The sequence below is a fragment of the Heptranchias perlo genome, chromosome 14 (assembly GCF_035084215.1).
Source record: "Heptranchias perlo isolate sHepPer1 chromosome 14, sHepPer1.hap1, whole genome shotgun sequence".
NCBI classification, from domain to species: Eukaryota; Metazoa; Chordata; class Chondrichthyes; order Hexanchiformes; family Hexanchidae; genus Heptranchias; species Heptranchias perlo.
The window spans coordinates 54,743,686-54,761,375 of NC_090338.1; the positions used below are offsets into that span (position 1 = coordinate 54,743,686).

Here is a 17,690-nt window from a genome sequence, read left to right on the forward strand (position 1 = left end):
AAACTGTTTTTCCTCATGTTAACTTCTTTAAAACCTAGTACACTGTAATTTTAAAGTATTTATAGAATATTCAGATAGCTGGGTTTGTAGGGATGTGCTCATAACATTGTGAAACTTGCTGTTAAAATGTTGTGGGACTTTTGAAAGGTGCTTTTTCTCCTGTTTCACTTATTACTATACTGCAGATAACAGTTTAGAAATAACATTAGTCTACTTGGTTAATGTTAGAATGTGCTATTTCCCCCCCAATAAATAGATAAAAGCTAGAGAAGGGAAACTGTTGAAACATTTTCTCTCTGATGTCAACCTGATGGGGAAATCTGGTCAATTTCTTTGTACTCATGTCACTTAATTGTTTTGTGCTCCAGTATCTCACCCAGTCAGAGATTTAAAACTTCCTGAAACTGACGTCCATTGTAGAAAGTTTAAGTCCTTTCCTTGCTTTTTGGAAGGCATTTAAGTAGATTATTATGTTGAGCATAGGGATGGGGCGGGGGAAGATTTTTGAAAGAGGAGCTGGCAAAAGGAAATGAGATTGCAACATTTCCAGGTCATACCAGCTTTTGTTAAATCTCAGTTTTGGATTTACAGTAGTGTTATATCCTGTTTATACTGTCAAAGTTCTGTAGCAGTGACTCCATTCTCAAGTGAATTTGGCAGTAGAAGTACATTGTGCAGGTAAAAAGTCATTTGGTTGCAGATTTCATGCTATGACAATATTAGTATAGTATAAATGGGTGCGCTCCTCAAAAAAAACCCACCCTTAACCCCTTTGTCTTTGCAGACTACTGCCAAATCTCCAAGCTCCCTTTCAAGACCTTGAATATGTTGTTGCCTCCCAAATCCATGCCCATCTTTCCCTCAATCCATATTTGAACCCCTCCAATCAGGTTTCTGGTCCTGCCACAGCACAAACGGCCCTCATGAAAGTCACAAATTACATCCTGTGTGACCATGGCAAAGTATCCCTCCTCATCCTCCTTGACCTCTCTGCAACCTTTGGCACAGTTGACCATACCCTCCAACACCAATGCTTCTCCGTCATCCAGCTGGGTGGAACGGCCACGCCTGGTTCCATTTGTCAGTCCAGCCATAACCAGAGAATCGCCTGCAATGGCTTCTCTTCCCGCTCCTGCACTGTTACCTCGAGTCCCCCAAGGATCTATACATGGCCTCCTCCTATTTACCATCTACATGCTGCTCCTTGGCGACATCATCCGAAAAAACTTCAGGTTCCACATGTACGCTGACGACACTCCGCTCTACCTCACCACAGCCTCTCTCAACCCCTCCACTGTCTCTGATTTGTCACACTGCTTGTCCAACATCTAGTACTGGATGAGTAGAAATTTCCTCTAACTAAATATTGGGAAGACCGAAGCCATTGTCTTTGATCCCTGCCATTGACTCCATCCCTCTGCCCGGCCACTGTCTGAGGACCGGACCATTCACAACCGTGCCGTCCTATTTGCCCCTGAGATGAGCTTCTGACCACATATCCGCTCCATCACCAAGACTGCCTACTTCCACCTCCGTGACATTCCCCGTCTCCACCCCTGCTTTAGCTCATCTGCTGCTGAAACCCTCATCCATGCATTTGTTACCTCCAGACTTGACTATTGCAGTGATCTCCTGGCTGGCCCTCCATCTTCCACCCTCCATAAACTAAAGCTCATCCAAAACTCTGCTGCCCATATCATCATAACTCATACCAAGTCCCTTTTGCCCATCACCCCTGTGCTTGCTGACCTACAATGGCTCCCAGTCTGCGATTGCCTCTTTTTAAAAAAAATTCTCATCCTTTCTTTCAAATCCCTCCATGGCCTCACCCCTACTTAATCATTGTGACCTCCTCCAGCCCTACTACTCTGAGATTTCTGTGCTCCAATTCTTGCCTCTTGCGCATCCCCAATTTTATTTGCTTCACCATTGGCGGTCGTGCATTCAGCTGCCTACTACCTAAACTCTTGAATTCCCTCTGCCTCTCTACCCTTCTCCTTAAAACCTACCTCTTGACCAAGCCTTTGGTCACTTGTCCTAATATCCCCTTGTGTGTCTTGGTGTCAAATCTTGTTTGATAATGCTCCTGTGAAGTGCCTCGTGATGTTTTACTTCATTAAAGGCACTATAAATTCAAGTTGTTGCTCAGTTTATCGGAGTTTTTGGTCACAATTGTATGATTTGAAAGTAAGTTTGAGTGGTCAAATTAGTATTTGCTGTGCACTGATGGTAGTTAGTTCAAGTATATTTGTGTAAGTAGTTTGTATGCTACAGATCACATGACATTGTATTCTGATTTGTCTTGAGGTGGAGGGGATTGAGAAAGGAACTTGAAGTGTCAGGCTTGGCTCAGTGGTAACACACTTGCTTGTGAGTCAGAGGTCGTGGGTTCAAGCCCCACACCAGAGACTTGAGCACATATTTAGGCTAACGTAGTAATTTAAATCTGAGAGAGATAGCTTTTTGGCAATCAAAGGTATTAAGGGATATGGGCCAAAGGAGGGTATATGGAGTTAGATCACAGATCAGCCATGATCTTATCAAATGGTGGAGCAGGCACGAGGGGCTGAATGGCCTACTCCTGTTCCTATGTTCCTAGATGTTAAACTGAAGCCCCATCTGATGCTCAGGTGGATGTTGATAGTCCCCATAGAACTGTTCAAAGAACAGGAGAGTTTCCCAGGTGCCCTGGCCAATATTTATCCCTCAACCAATATCTGAAAACAAATTATCTGTTCCTTTATCTCATTGCTGTTTGTGGGACATGGCTGTGTGCAAATTGGCTGCTGTGTTCCCTACATAATGATTACACTTCAGAAGTACTTAATTGGCCTGAGGTTGTGAAAGGTGTCATAAATATAAGTTTGTTAAAGTGGAAACAAAAAAAAAAGGGAAAAATACTAACTAATGCTACTTCCACTCAATTATTTTCCTCCCCTGTTCACAGCAGATATTATAATTGGTTGATATCTGAAATCTGTGCTCATTTAGAGTATCTTTGTGGGGAAAAAAAATCAAGCTGTCGTTTTTTATTTTTGAAGTGTTGTATTGATGTTCTTCATGGTGGATTTCTCCATCTGTGCAGTGCATGGTATCCCACTAAGTTGTGCAAACCTGGGTTCAATTCCTTTTTTTGAGTGAGCAAATCTCAGCTGGGGTGCTAATAGGGCCCTATCATCTCTTCCTAGCCCACAGAAGCCAAAGGCTCCTGATCAGCTAACACAACCCTCCTTCCCTGGGTGAAGAGTAGATTTTGAATGAGGAAAGCGTCAGGTTTGACTACTGGATTTTGCATGATTAATTTACACTTATGCAAGCTACTGGAGATTGCTGACTTATGGAGCCAGATCCCAGCTTGAGGAGGGGTAACAGGATGAAAATCAAAGAAATCTACAGTTTGTGCAAAACAAATTGGTTTTTACCTAAATCTGTTGTCTTGATTGGCAGAAGTTTTGAAAGGAGCATGGGTGTGCAAGTGGATTAATAGAATGTTCCTTATTTGCCCCTCAACCCATTCACTCTACAAATGGGTGAGCTGAGTTCTGACTGCAAAATAAACTTTCCCTTTATTGTCCATTTCTAGTTTCTTCAAAACTATTTTTGCTGCTTTACCTGAGACCAATTCTGTTTCAATCCACCCACTCGCATCAGGGTGATGGAAGTTGGATTGCTTTTTCTTTTGGGCACGTTACCTAATTGGCAAGTAAATTCACAAAGAAATATCCAAACAACCTTTGTCATTAATGCTAATGTTGCGATTTGTGTTATAAATCTTTCAGATCCTGACCTTTTTTATTGCTTATGAAATAAGATCTGTCAGACTCTTACAGAACATTAAGTAGGGTTTTGAAATAAGATTCTTTTTGTGGTTTTCCTCAAGTTTTTGAATTTGTTAATACTGTTACCTAGCTGATGACTTTGTGGCTTACACCAGCTGCCACCACACTACGACCAAGTCCATGATTAAAACTGGATGTTCTGCAGTCATGATCTGCTGAAATGCAGTCTTGCTTTTGTCTAAGATCTGCTTACATTTCTTCCATGTAGGAGAGGATATTATACACATTATTGATTAGGACTTTTAAACATACTATTTATGTAAATGTTCAATAGGCTCAAGTCATTTTGTCAGATTCACTGAATAATTCTGAAGTTTTGTGACCTTTGTCTCTTAGGAACATATTTTGTCACTGAAGCCAGCTGTGTCTAACTGCTGTCATTACAGGAGCTACATGCATTCCAAACAACTGATGGAATCAGTATTTGAGTATGCCCTTAGTATTGAATGATCTTGGTAACTGTACTGTGCCTCCTTTTTAATGGTCGTACACTTAACTGTCTGTAGAGTTCCAGATGTGTAGACTACATAACCTGGAGGTGCTATGATTGTATGTAGTTTGATCATCCTCATCTCTATGTAAACTTCGAGAAAAATGACTGACTGATGAGATTCCCAATCTGCAATCCCATTCCAAAGCTGAGCAAACCAGTCGTTCAGTTTTATATTCTTTGCATGGTCTTTTTAGTGGTAGCATGCTTTATGAATGGTTCTGCTTCTCTTGCTGTTGCCACAAGTACTAAAATACTTTAATGCTGAACAGAGATCTGCTACTTCAGTCTTGCTGCTTTTTATAATCAGTTTTTTTTGCTAAATCTTATTTGCCACACACATATATATTTATATGTAGATGTGTGTAGATGTGTGTAGATGTGTGTAGATGTGTGTGTGTATATGTATGTAGATGTGTGTAGATGTGTGTGTGTATATGTATGTATGTATATGTGTGTATTATAAATTCTGGAAGTTCTTTGCTTAAATTTAAGCTTCTTTTACTTTCACCAATTTAAAATCTGATCTTACTAGTCAGGGTTACCTTAAGGTAATATTCTGGGTTCAGCTTGTCTATAATCAATCTTTGCCTAACAGATTATTCCAATGAGCGAGACAGGCATTCAAGATGCTCTACTGAGATACTTGGATTACTGTCAGGTTGGCCTTTATTGGGCTGAAAGACCTTTTTTTGCACCTTGATTGTTGTAATGAATTGTATTTTTAGTATTTATGGGCCTCTGTTTTATTTTTCTGGTCATTTTCAGTATTTGAAACATTTGAACAGAAGGGTATAAGATGTATTTAAATGGGAGAATGAAAGATCATCAAATCTCGATATTCTACATGAAACAAAATCTTTTCTACATTAAATAGAACCTTGTTCTGGCCATGGCAGGAGAAGATATATTTTGATATAATGGAAACTTTTTATTTGACAGGAAATCAGACCACCAGACAGTCAATACAAAGAAAGCTATTTTGCACACATGAAGTGGAATATGAGTGAAGGCTGAAAATGTGCTGATAAAATTAAAGCTATGCCATTTAGGAGTGACGTCAGGATCCACTTTTTCACAAAGGGTAGTAGAAATCTGGAACTCTCTTCCCCTAAAAGGCTGTGGCTGCTGAGTCAATTAAATTTTTCAAGACTGAGTTAGATAGATTTTTGTTAGGTAAGGGTGTCCAGAGATATGGAGCAAAGGCCAGTTAATGGAGTTGAAGTACATGATCTAATTGAAAGGAGGAACAGGTTTGAGGGGCTGAATGACCTACTTCTGTTTGTTTTTCTGTATCCCCTTAGGGGCATCTCTTTTTCTTAAAACATAGTGTCGGCTGTCCCTTCGTACCTATATTCAATTGTAAACAATTTTACAACACCAAGTTATAGTCCAGCAATTTTATTTTAAATTCACAAGCTTTCGGAGACTTCCTCCTTCCTCAGGTAAATGTTCAAGAGCTCCTCGAAGCCTACGCATTTATACATATAGAACAATACATGGTGTTTACAGAATGCCCCTGCAACTGCCCGTTGCCAAGGCAATCACCGTGTTCAGACAGAGAGGTGTCACCTGCAGAACCCCCGAATACACATTCAACAAAAAAACAAACAGGAAAAAAAAACAGAGAGAGGCAGAAACATCCGGAAGGCAGAGAAAGCCAGCAAATGACCCATTATATTAAAAACAGATAACATTTGTTCGCTGGTGGGGTAACGTGTAGCGTGACATGAACCCAAGATCCCGGTTGAGGCCGTCCTCATGGGTGCGGAACTTGGCTATCAATTTCTGCTCGACGATTTTGCGTTGTCGTGTGTCTCGAAGGCCGCCTTGGAGTACGCTTACCCGAAGGTCGGTGGATGAATGTCCATGACTGCTGAAGTGTTCCCCGACTGGGAGGGAACCCTCCTGTTTGGCGATTGTTGCACGGTGTCCGTTCATCCGTTGTCGCAGCGTCTGCATGGTCTCGCCAATGTACCATGCTCTGGGGCATCCTTTCCTGCAACGTATGAGGTAGACAACGTTGGCCGAGTCACAGGAGTATGAACCATGCACCTGGTGGGTGGTGTCCTCTCGTGTGATGGTGGTATCTGTGTCGATGATCTGGCATGTCTTGCAGAGGTTACCGTGGCAGGGTTGTGTGGTGTCGTGGACGCTGTTCTCTTGAAAGCTAGGTAATTTGCTGCGAACGATGGTCTGTTTGAGGTTGGGTGGCTGTTTAAAGGCGAGTAGTGGAGCTGTGGGGATGGCCATAGCGAGGTTTGTCCTCATTGATGACATGTTGAAGGCTGCGGAGAACATGGCGTAGTTTCTCCGCTCCGGGGAAGTAGTTTCTCCGCTCACGGTGATTGCCTTGGCAACGGGCAGTTGCAGGGGCATTCTGTAAACACCATGTATTGTTCTATATGTATAAATGCGTAGGCTTCAAGGAGCTCCTGAACATTTACCTGAGGAAGGAGGAAGTCTCCGAAAGCTTGTGAATTTAAAATAAAATTGCTGGACTATAACTTGGTGTTGTAAAATTGTTTACAATTGTCAACCCCAGTCCATCACCGCGCATCTCCACATCATGACTACCTATATTCAAGTAACATTTTTTTGTGAGCCTAGGCATTAAGTGTTAGCAGGCTATTTCATCGAGGCAGTAACATATTGAAACCAATCCTGCCCTTGCTCAAGGTCTAGATGTGCACTTACCAACCAGAATAACTGGACAAAGTGAACATGTATGTTGTTTGATAAATTGCAGATGGAGTGGTTTGGTATAGTTAAAAGGAACTTTCTCTAAAGAGTGTAATCTTTGTGTAATCTAATTGGAGTATAAAGCAAAACAATTCTGTGCAAGACATTTTCTTTAACGGGCAACATTTTTTTAACTCTACCTATAATAGATAGAAGTACAAGAGCCTAATAAAATGGTGGACCACGTGGACTAGTATTGCATCTGTGTGGCATTCCCATTTTCTTTGCTTAAAAATCTGGGTGCAAACAGCTCCACAAATATTTGCCAAAAATAAAACTTTTTTTCCTAATATTTTGAATCTACCCATGTCTGTTAGTGTGGTATCCTTTTCAGTGGTATGTAAAGTGTTTCACTCAGTGTTACAGAAGGGATGGAAAATAATTAGGTAACAACCTGTTTCAGATGTGAAAATTGTATTTTAAGGAAGTACCTGTAGGGCAGTGATATATATATTAACTCTTAAACTACTGCCTGCCCATCTGTGAATAAGATGTGGATCTTATTGGCTTTTGTAATGTTCTTAATTTGAGCAGCCAATGCTGTCCAAACTTGAGTTTGCCTCAGTTCTGGAAGGAATTTGCTGGAGAGCCTTGCAGGTAACTTGCATTGTATCACGTAACTTGTTTACTGCACAGAAGGAGGCCATTTGGTCCATCAAGCCCATGCTGGCTCTTTGTAAGAGCAATACAGTTAGTCTCATTCCCCTGCTCTTGCTCTGTAGCCCTGCAAATTTTTTCCCTTCAAGTATTTATCCAATTCCTTTTTGAAAGTCACGATTGAATCTGCTTCCACCACCCTATCGGGCAGCACATTCCAAATCATAACTACTGGCTTTTAAAAAAAAAAGTTTCTCCTCATGTTGCCTTTGGTTCTTTTGCCAGTTTCTCCTTACTTACTTTAAAGCCTCATGCTTTTGAATATTTCTATCAAATCTCCACTCAACCTTCTCTGCTCACAGGAGAACAACCCCAGCTTCTCCAGTCTATCCAGGTAACTGAAGTCCCTCATCCCTGGATCCATTTTAATAAATCTTTTCTGCACCCTCTAAGGCCTTCACATCCTTCCTAAAGTGTGGTGCCCAGAATTGGACACAATACTCCAGTTGTGGCCAAACCAATGTTTTACAAAGGTTCAACATAACGTCCTTACTTTTGTACTCTGTGCCTCTATTTATAAAACCCAGGAACCCGTATGCTTTTTTAAACCGCTTTCTCAACCTGTCACCTTCAAAGATTTGTGAACACATACCCCCAGGTCTCTCTGTTCCTGCACCCCCTTTAGAATTGTACCGTTCAGTTTATATTGCCTCTCCTAATTTTTCCTGTGAAAATATATCACTTCGCACTTCTCTGCGTTAAATTTCATCTGCCATGTGTCCGCCCATTCCACTAGCCTGAATATGTCCTCTTGAAGTCTATTACTATCCTCCTCGCTGTTTACACCTCCAAGTTTTGTGTCATCTGCAAATTTTGAAATTGTGCCCTGTACACTCAAGTCCAAGTAATTTATTTTTTTCTATCTATCGTTCTAGTACCAACCCCTGGGGAACACCACTGTATACCTTCCTCCAGTCTGAAAAAAAAACTGTTCACCACCACTGTTTACTGTCACTTAGCCAATTTTGTATCCATGCTGCCACTGCCCCTTTTATTACATGGGTTTCAATTTTGCTGACAAGCCTATTATGTGGCACTTTATCAGATGCCTTTTGAAAGTCCATATGCACATTAACCTTCTCTGTTACCTCATCAAAAAACTCAATCAGTTTAGTTAAACTCGATTTGCTGTTAACAAATCCGTGCTGGCTTTTTTTTATTAATCCACATTTGTCCAAGTGACTCTTAATTTTGTCTCGGATTATTGTTTCTAAAAGCTTCCCAACCACCGAGATTAAATTCCAAAGCAAAATACTGTGGATGCTGGAAATCTGAAGTAAAAACAGAAAATGCTGGAGCAGCTCAGCAAGTCAGGCAGCATCCGTGGCGAAAGAACCAGAGTTCACGTTTCAGGTCGAAGACCTATTGTCAGAAGTGGAAGATGTTAGAGTTAACACTACTTAAGTAAGTACAGAGCCAGGGAAGACTGTTAACTCTAACATCTTCCAGTTCAGGATTGGAAGATTATGGCCAGGACCTCTGCAATTTCCACTCTTTCTTCCCTTAGCAACCTATCCCATCTGGACCGCAGACTTGCTGTGCTCTTTCAAAAATAAAGAAAACAGGAGAGCGGTCAGAAAAAGAGTAGGTAGTTTGTCCCTGTTCTCCTTTCTTTCTCTTTCTCCTCCCCCCCTCCCCTCTGCTTTTGTCTCTCATGCTGAGGTAAAGTTCTTTGAGGACCATTTGGTGAAGGAGTGCCAGTACCTTGCCCAAGTGACTTTGTTCTGTAAGCCTGCATGGTTAATGCCAGAGAGCTATGTAACTGTGGCGTTCATAACAGCTGTCGTGCCCTGATCCTGCCCCCTCCTAATGTCCACTTCTGTATGCTTCCTGCGGGGCTCACTGAATAGTGGTTAAGGTGGGACTGCTCGAATGTTTTGTTTCTTGATGCCAATTATACTTATCCAGTGCTGCTATAACTGAAATCACCTAATTCAACATATTCCAGGTATTGAACCTGGGATTTTGCTGGTTCATATGGCTCCGTTTGACATGTGGTTCACTTGCACTTTGCGCACTTGGGATGCTGCAATTGTTTGTTTTCGTAATTTGAAAAGCTTTACTGAGGAAGGAAATTCCAACTGTTTTGGATAAATTATTTTACTGTGGAGATTACTGTAGCATTCACTGGAATGGCATCCCATTTTGAGGACTAGCTTGGATGGTGATCTCAAATAGATTTTGTCCAGGTCCCCCTTTGGTTGAAAGGGTTAAGTACAAGTGCACCAAATGTAACTGCTTCACAAACTCAAATGTTTAATGCTTGAATTTCTCTTCTTTCGGGTGCACCTTTTTTCATTGCACTTTTCAGGTATTTTCTGTGTGCATGTTGTTGCTTTCCTTGACTGTTTGTTTGTTTTTGTTCCTCTCAATGTTACTAGGTTTCCATTTGAGAGGTTGAGCAGATGCTCTGCTGCCACTTCCAACACATTATAATGAGGTGTACAGATTACTAGGTGGTGCACAGATGCAACTTAGATTTGATTTGCCCTCCCGATTTTTATTTTGCTGTCGGAATTGTATTGCTTATATGCTGCACCTGCTGGTTGAGATTGGGAAATGTCCTGCATTCTTAACAGCATATAGATTTTTGATTTTGTTCCTGATAGATGTAATGTGGTGTCCTGATCAAACTAAAATTAATTCTAGTTGTTGAAATATTCGATGCAAAAAGACTTCTCCACCTAAGTTCCAGTTCTATTAGAAATTTAATAGTGTTAAATCTGATGGTTCAGTAATCCAATTCAAGGAGGTGATTCATTGGTCCTCTGGAGATGGCAGTGCTGAGGATTCAAACATTTCAAATCATAGTATCGTTTACATTATTAACGACAAAAAAAATTGGGGCAGAGGCAAGTAAGTTTGTGTTTATTTACTGCTGTGCTAAGTTGGATCAGCAGGTTGGTTGTACCAAAGTGTTGTACTGTTTTTATAGTCTCCTATTTTTTTTTGCAAAACTGTCACAAAAATCACCCTCAATTTTGGTGGTGCTGCTGTATGGTTGAGGCATGCTACTACTGCCAGTGGTTCAACAACCCTCTTCAATGTTGTCATTTGCTCATTTTTGAAGGTAATAGCACTGGCAATGGTAAACGTTTTGTTTTTGCTGAGTGCTTAGACCCTGTACAGGCCAGCAATCACAGCTTTCAAAGAACTCTGCATGCACAAACTTGTACGCAAGAAGTTTGTGCTTATGCCTTTACTGTGGAATCTGCTTGGCAGCATACATGAGGTGGATTCCATAGTACTGGTGGCTTCAGCATTTTTTTACAGAACCCCTTGAAATGCCACACTTTTGCCAAGTTTAATTTAAATGGGGCGAGCTGGTGTCCCACTTACCGATAATTTTTATTAAGATCATGTCTCCTTATGCCCTTTTGTTTCCATTAAAGATTCTTGACTGTTCTGTTCCTCATTGTTTTTATTCAACTTCTCAATTCTATTTTGTTGGGAAAGATCAAGAGGAAAAACTAATTTCTGTTTTTGCTTTAGAGTTCGATTATAAATGAAGGTTTTTTTGGTTGATATGGGGGTGGGGAGAAATGTCTGGAATGATGCAATTGAGATTGGGTTGGAGGTCATGTATGTGCATGTGTTGGTAACAGGGAAAAGAGAGGTTCTGTAAGGGTATTTCTCATTGATGTTGAAAAGTGTTAATATTTGAAGTGCATTATATTGTGTAATTTTTCACGTTTTCTTTAGCTAAGTGACATGAAATATCACCAGATACTCTAATCCATAAGACCTGCAGGAGACCCCTCCTCCATAAATGGTCAAAAAGTTTGACCACTGAAATACAGCCATAGAAACAGTCAGACATAAAATTCCAGATTACCAAACCACTTCCTGTTTACTCCTGAATAGAATCCTAGCTAAAATGTGACTAAATTCTTGCCTCACTCTTACAGCTTTCTCCAATTGAAACTAAAGATAAATATAGTTAGCACTTTTTTCTGATTGCTCAACTTGATTAATGCAATGAATAGTTGAGTCATAGAAGCGAGGAAGATTCCTGGTTCCATCCCAGTGTTTGCTGTCAGTGGGATAGCATTTAGAACATTATAACTTGCTTCAATGCTCCTGGGTTTGGGTGGGGAAAACCATCCAGGGTTCTGCTTCTGACCACAATCCAGTGACTCCTGCTGTAACTGTGGATATCTGGTGAGAGACTGGATTGAGCTCGGTCGTGGTGGTGTCCCTGTGCTGAGACCGTCTAGGCTAGGGATGTCCATGCTATAATTGTAGGCCAGATGTAGCACCCTAGCCCTGTCAACTCAGCCCATGAAGCTGAGGGAACCTACTCCCAATTTCTACATGTATGGCTTGTTTGTGCTGGGTTTTGTGGGCTAGAAGGTCTGTAAAGTCTATTAGTGCTGCTGCTTTGTTGGTAGGTATGTCCTAAATCGGGACGCAAAGACTGTTCGATATAAACCTTGTGACCTATGAGGCTCTATGGTATGTGCCTAAGTGGCTCAGGAAGATTAGAAGCTGGGAAATGAATAATGGTCATTTGGGGTAAAGTGTGACAGTACGATCAAAATGTGGAACTTGTTTGACACTAGATGCAACAAATTTGGATAATATTTTGAAAAGTTGAATATTTCTAGTCAGTATTTATACCTCCTTCCAGGTAGGCATTGATTTTCTGCTGGAGTATGGTTCCAAGACCTTGTTCAAATGGTCACTCTTCATGTGGGGCTAGATGGTGTTAACAGGTATAAAGTGGTATATCACAGCTGAGCTTCAATTATATTCTGGTCAGACATCAACACACATATGCTTTATAGTAGTGGGCACTGGATTGCTATTAGGAACAGAAACGCTGACTGATTCTCTGCACCCCGCTGAGCTCAGGAGGTCTGAGGTCCAACTTCTCTATTGCCTTGTGAGGCTGCTAACTCAGCATAGACCAGGAATGAAACCTTTTTTGGTATGTGGTGCAGCTACACTGCCTTTATTAACTCAGTCATCAGGAAAAGCTTAATTTCCTTTTTTTGTGCAAAATATTTTTGCCTCTTTGGATTGATTTGCTTGCTGAATGGGCTGTGTTACACAGATTTGCTTTTTTTCATCTCTAATTTTTAGAAATCCCCCTTGGCAAGCTAGTGAAACAATTTTCAGGATTAGTTTAGTATTTTTTCTGCTAAATTGTTAGATTCGGGGGGAAAAAATAATTATATTGTTGTCGCGTGGCTTTAACTGATAGCATATGGCACTGCTGGTAAAAATAAAATGCTTTTATTCCTCTTTGCTTGCTTTCACTATCTTTTTTTCATTCTCCTGCAACTAACTTTCTGCCTAGACAGGTAGGTGACTTGCTGCTTTAACAGTGCTGATTTTGTAACTGCTGGTAGGCACACACTACATGTGCCTTTCTCTGGCTGAGGAATATACTCTTCTTTTTGTCCTGTCTTTCAAAAGTCTGGTCAAAATTGAAAACTAGTCATGTGGCAATTGAGGGTAAAAACATGCAACCTAGCATGAAGTGCAGCACATTTTACCTGAATGCAAGGGAGATAATGTGAATGAAATTTCAAATTGTTTTCATTTTATGTGAATGAAAGCTAATAAAGTTTGTAGTTTTTCAACCTCTACTATTAAATGGAATAAATAGCATGGTCTTGAATTGGTGTTTCAAATAGGTGGATTTGAATCTGAAATAATTTAAATATGGATGTGCTTTGATTGGTCATTTGTCCTCCACAGTTTTAGAGGGAATGGTAGAAAAAGTCAGTGGCAAGATGAATGCCTGGTTGTTGATAAAGAACCGTGCAGTGGTCTGATTCTGTTGGGTGTATACGCTATTCAATTTTGCATACGGTGATTGAACAAGCATTGCTGTGAGGTTGTATTTGCTATCTGTTCCATTAAAGTGTTTTAATAAATTTAAAAATTGCTGTAAAAATTATGTGGCAAATGTATTGTGGCAAGTAGTCTACAAATTTTCTCTTTCCAGTCAAAATTATAAGATCTACCTAGCTCTGTTTCTAATTTTACAGATTATAAACTTCAAATATCAGTACACAGTTGTTAGTAGACCTGTTCAAAAGCTAGTACCTCTCAAATGCAGAGGCTCAAAAAGCACAATTCCTTCTGCCTGTCAGTCCTTCAAAAAAAAACTTCCCCAAAATCACTTCAATTTGCACTTTCAAGTTGCCAGTTTTAATTATTCTTTTGGCCTTCCATTCACTGCGATACTTCGGCAACTGTCGCTCTGCTTAACAACTCCCTCACCTTCACCTCTGATGCCCTTGTCACCAATAAAGAAACAACTTGCATTTATTTATATAGCGCATTTCATGAACTTGTGGTCCCAAAGTGCTTTAAAGCTAGTGAAGTATGTTTGAAGTGTAGTCCTCTTGTAATGCAGGAAAATGTGCAGCCAGTTTTGTACACCATAAGGACTCCAAAACAGCTATGAGAGAAATGACCAAATAATCTTTTTAGCAATGTTGGTTGAGAGAAAAGCGTTGGTCAGGACATTTGGGAGAACTCTTCAATTCATGGTATCTTTTACGTGCCCTGGAGAGGACAGACTGCTTCTGTTTAATGTCTCGCCCGAAAGACGGCATTTCCGATTGTGCAGCAGTTCCTTAGTACTGCTCTGAAGCGTCAGCCTTGGTTATATGTGCAGGTATCTGTAGTAGGGCTTGTACCCATGACCTTCTGATAGAGGCAAAAGTGCTATACTAAGGCAAAACTGACACCTTATTTACTCTCTCCCATCCCAGCTGTTCCCCAGGTAACACCCCCAACTTTGCCCCCTCAAGTCCGAGGGGCACAGACTTGAGCATATTTGGCATACATTTAGCCATCCAGCTCCAGATCTGGCTGGACTACATCTAGTAGTACCGGGCCTCACTATCCTCTGCCAAAACATTCCTACTTCAGGATCATCCTGGAGAGAAAAGATAATGCCCAGCTGCTTTTCTTCATTACCAAGTGTCTCCTTAAACCTCTTTCCCCTGCCCACCCCCATCCTGACATCCAACGCCAAGTGCGAGGGACGCATAGTCATCTTCGTCACTAGAATTGAGACCATCCATTTAGCTGCTGCTGCCCAGAAAGCCAAAACTTGCCCCAGATTACCACTACCCCCCGCGCACACCTCCCACCACTACCATTGCAATTTCCTCCAGTTAAACATTGGGAAGACTGAAGCTGTTATCTTTAGCCCCTGCCACAAGCTTCATATGTTTGCCACTGATTGCACCCCCTCTCTGGCCACTGTCTGGCTGAACTAGACTGTTCGCAACCTTGAGCTTAGTTTCTGACCCCATATCCTCCATCACAAGATTGCCTGCTTCCACCTCGGTAAAGCCCTCTGCTTCAGCCCATTGCTGAAACACTCACTCATGCTTTTTTCATCTCCAGACTTGACAATTCCAACACTCCTGGCTGACCTCCCCTCCCCCATGCTCTGTAGCAGAAGTAGCGCTGACTGGGTGTCGTCGGCGTATATGTGGCTCCTGATGTTGTCTTTCGATGATATCGCTGAGGGGTAGCGTGTAGATGAGACATAGGACGGGACCAAGGATAGTTCCTTGGGGGACTCCAAAGGTAATGGTGCCGGGTGGGAAGAGAAACTGTCGCTTCTGTGGGTACATTTGGATAGGTAAGAGTGGAACCAGTACATTTGAATAGGTAAGAGTGGAACTAGGTGAGGTCAATCCCACTCAGCTGGATAACGGAGGAGAGGTGTTGGAGGAGGCTAGCGTTGTCAACCATGTCAAAGGATGCAGAGAGCGAGAAAGATGAGGAGCTATTATAGACGATATAATTTGTGGCTTTGATTAGGGATATTTCAGTGCTGTGGCAGGAGTGGCAACCTAATTGGAAAGGTTCAAATATGGAGTTGTAGGAAAGATGGGCATGGATTTGGGAAGTGACAATATGTTCAAGGACTCGAGAGGAAAGGGAGGTTGGAGATGGATACAACTTGTTTTATGTAGTGGTGTGGAGATGCCGGTGATGGACTGGGGTTGACAATTGTAAACAATTTTACAACACCAAGTTATAGTCCAGCAATTTTATTTTAAATTCACAAGCTTTCGGAGATTTTCTCCTTCCTCAGGTAAATGTTTCAAGATCTCCTTGAAGCCTACGCATTTATACATAATTGAATAATACATGGTGTTTACAGACTGCCCCTGCAACTGCCCGTTGCCAAGGCAATCACCGTGTTCAGACAGAGAGGTGTCAGCTGCAGAACCCCCGAATACACATTCAACAAAAAAAAACAAACAGGGAAAAAAAACAGAGAAAAAAAAACACAGAGAGAGGCAGAAACATCCGGAAGGCAGAGAGAGCCAGCAAATGACCCATTATATTAAAAACAGACAACATTTGTTCGCTGGTGGTTGATAGCCAAGTTCCGCACCCATGAGGACGGCCTCAACCGGGATCTTGGGTTCATGTCACGCTACACGTTACCCCACCAGCGAACAAATGTTGTCTGTTTTTAATATAATGGGTCATTTGCTGGCTCTCTCTGCCTTCCGGATGTTTCTGCCTCTCTCTGTTTTTTTTTCTCTGTTTTTTTTCCCTGTTTGTTTTTTTTTGTTGAATGTGTATTCGGGGGTTCTGCAGCTGACACCTCTCTGTCTGAACACGGTGATTGCCTTGGCAACGGGCAGTTGCAGGGGCAGTCTGTAAACACCATGTATTATTCAATTATGTATAAATGCGTAGGCTTCAAGGAGATCTTGAAACATTTACCTGAGGAAGGAGAAAATCTCCGAAAGCTTGTGAATTTAAAATAAAATTGCTGGACTATAACTTGGTGTTGTAAAATTGTTTACAATTGTTTTATGTAGGTATGTTTCAGGTTGCTTATACATTCTTGGAGATAGCAGCCACTAACATTCTGTAATGACAATTGACATTATTTGGTGTGAAATTGGATTTCAGTGGCTTGTGCACACTTGTTTGGCTCAGGAGACTGGCACCCATATGCCAGCTTTCCCTGTTTACATTGCTGGATCCAGCACTTTATTCTAGTGGCAGGACTATAGACTGTAGAATTGGGGAAAATTAGAATTTAAGTACAGTCACTCAGAATATTTGGTGTATCTTTCCTGTTACTTTCACAATAATAGATGTAGAACAGTAAAGATAAAAATCAAAATACCCTGGTACTTAAAATATTTTAAAAATAAATAATCATACTATGGCTTGTTTTTCTACTGTTTTGGATTTACATTGCTAGTTTTGCTGCACTCCACGGACTTGAATCTCTGTTTAAAAATGAACAAAACTTGCTGTGGGCCATAAGCGCACAAGCAGCCTCAACTTAAATTGCCATCAGTTTAATTTGCTCTGTGCTGCCCATTTTAACTTGGTCCCCAAAAATGTATTTGGATGATTTTGTTTCATCGTGTTGTGTTCATCAGTTATCCTTGTGGTTTGGCTGCAAAATTAATCTCTGATCTAAAAATGTTATTTTGTTAGTTGGCTTTGCTTTGACTTTAATGCTTTCTTTAGTTTTTAAACTCAGCTTGTCGCTTCTGAGACTCGATGGGATTTCCACTGTTTTTCTTCAGACCTGTATGCAAATAACGCATCAATTCAGAAAATAATTAGTCTTTTTTAATCGGGCAGGCAAGCAAGCATGACGACTATCAGCACTCAAAATATTAACTTCAAATGGGATCCGAAAAATCTGGAGATAAGAACTTTGGCAGTGGAACGTCTGTTGGAACCTTTGGTCACACAGGTAAGAATGTTCCACAGGAGCAGTTAAATGGAATTCCATATTGCTCATCTTCTGGTATGGGGAAGCTATTGGTGCCTTACAATGTTATATTCTAGTGTGTTCCATGGTTTGAGAAACTCTCATGTCAACTGGTTGGGAACAATAAATCTAAAACCATGGCCCCTGTTCCTACCTGCATGACACCGTAGGGCAGAAAAATGAGCATTTTGGGAGAGATTTATTTGTCGAATCTCCAACCATTTCAACA

General features: G+C 41.1%; 1 protein-coding gene across 3 annotated transcripts in view; it reads left to right on the forward strand.

Moving 5' to 3' along the window:
* Window positions 1-17,690, forward strand: part of ctnna1 (catenin (cadherin-associated protein), alpha 1) — a 146,710-nt gene that overhangs the window by 1,174 nt on the left and 127,846 nt on the right. For all 3 annotated transcript variants that reach the window (XM_067996449.1, XM_067996448.1, XM_067996447.1), the window contains exon 2: window positions 17,329-17,443. In XM_067996449.1, the coding sequence (XP_067852550.1) occupies window positions 17,339-17,443 (105 nt within the window). In that variant the 5' untranslated portion in view covers window positions 17,329-17,338. The remainder of the gene's footprint in view (window positions 1-17,328; window positions 17,444-17,690) is intronic.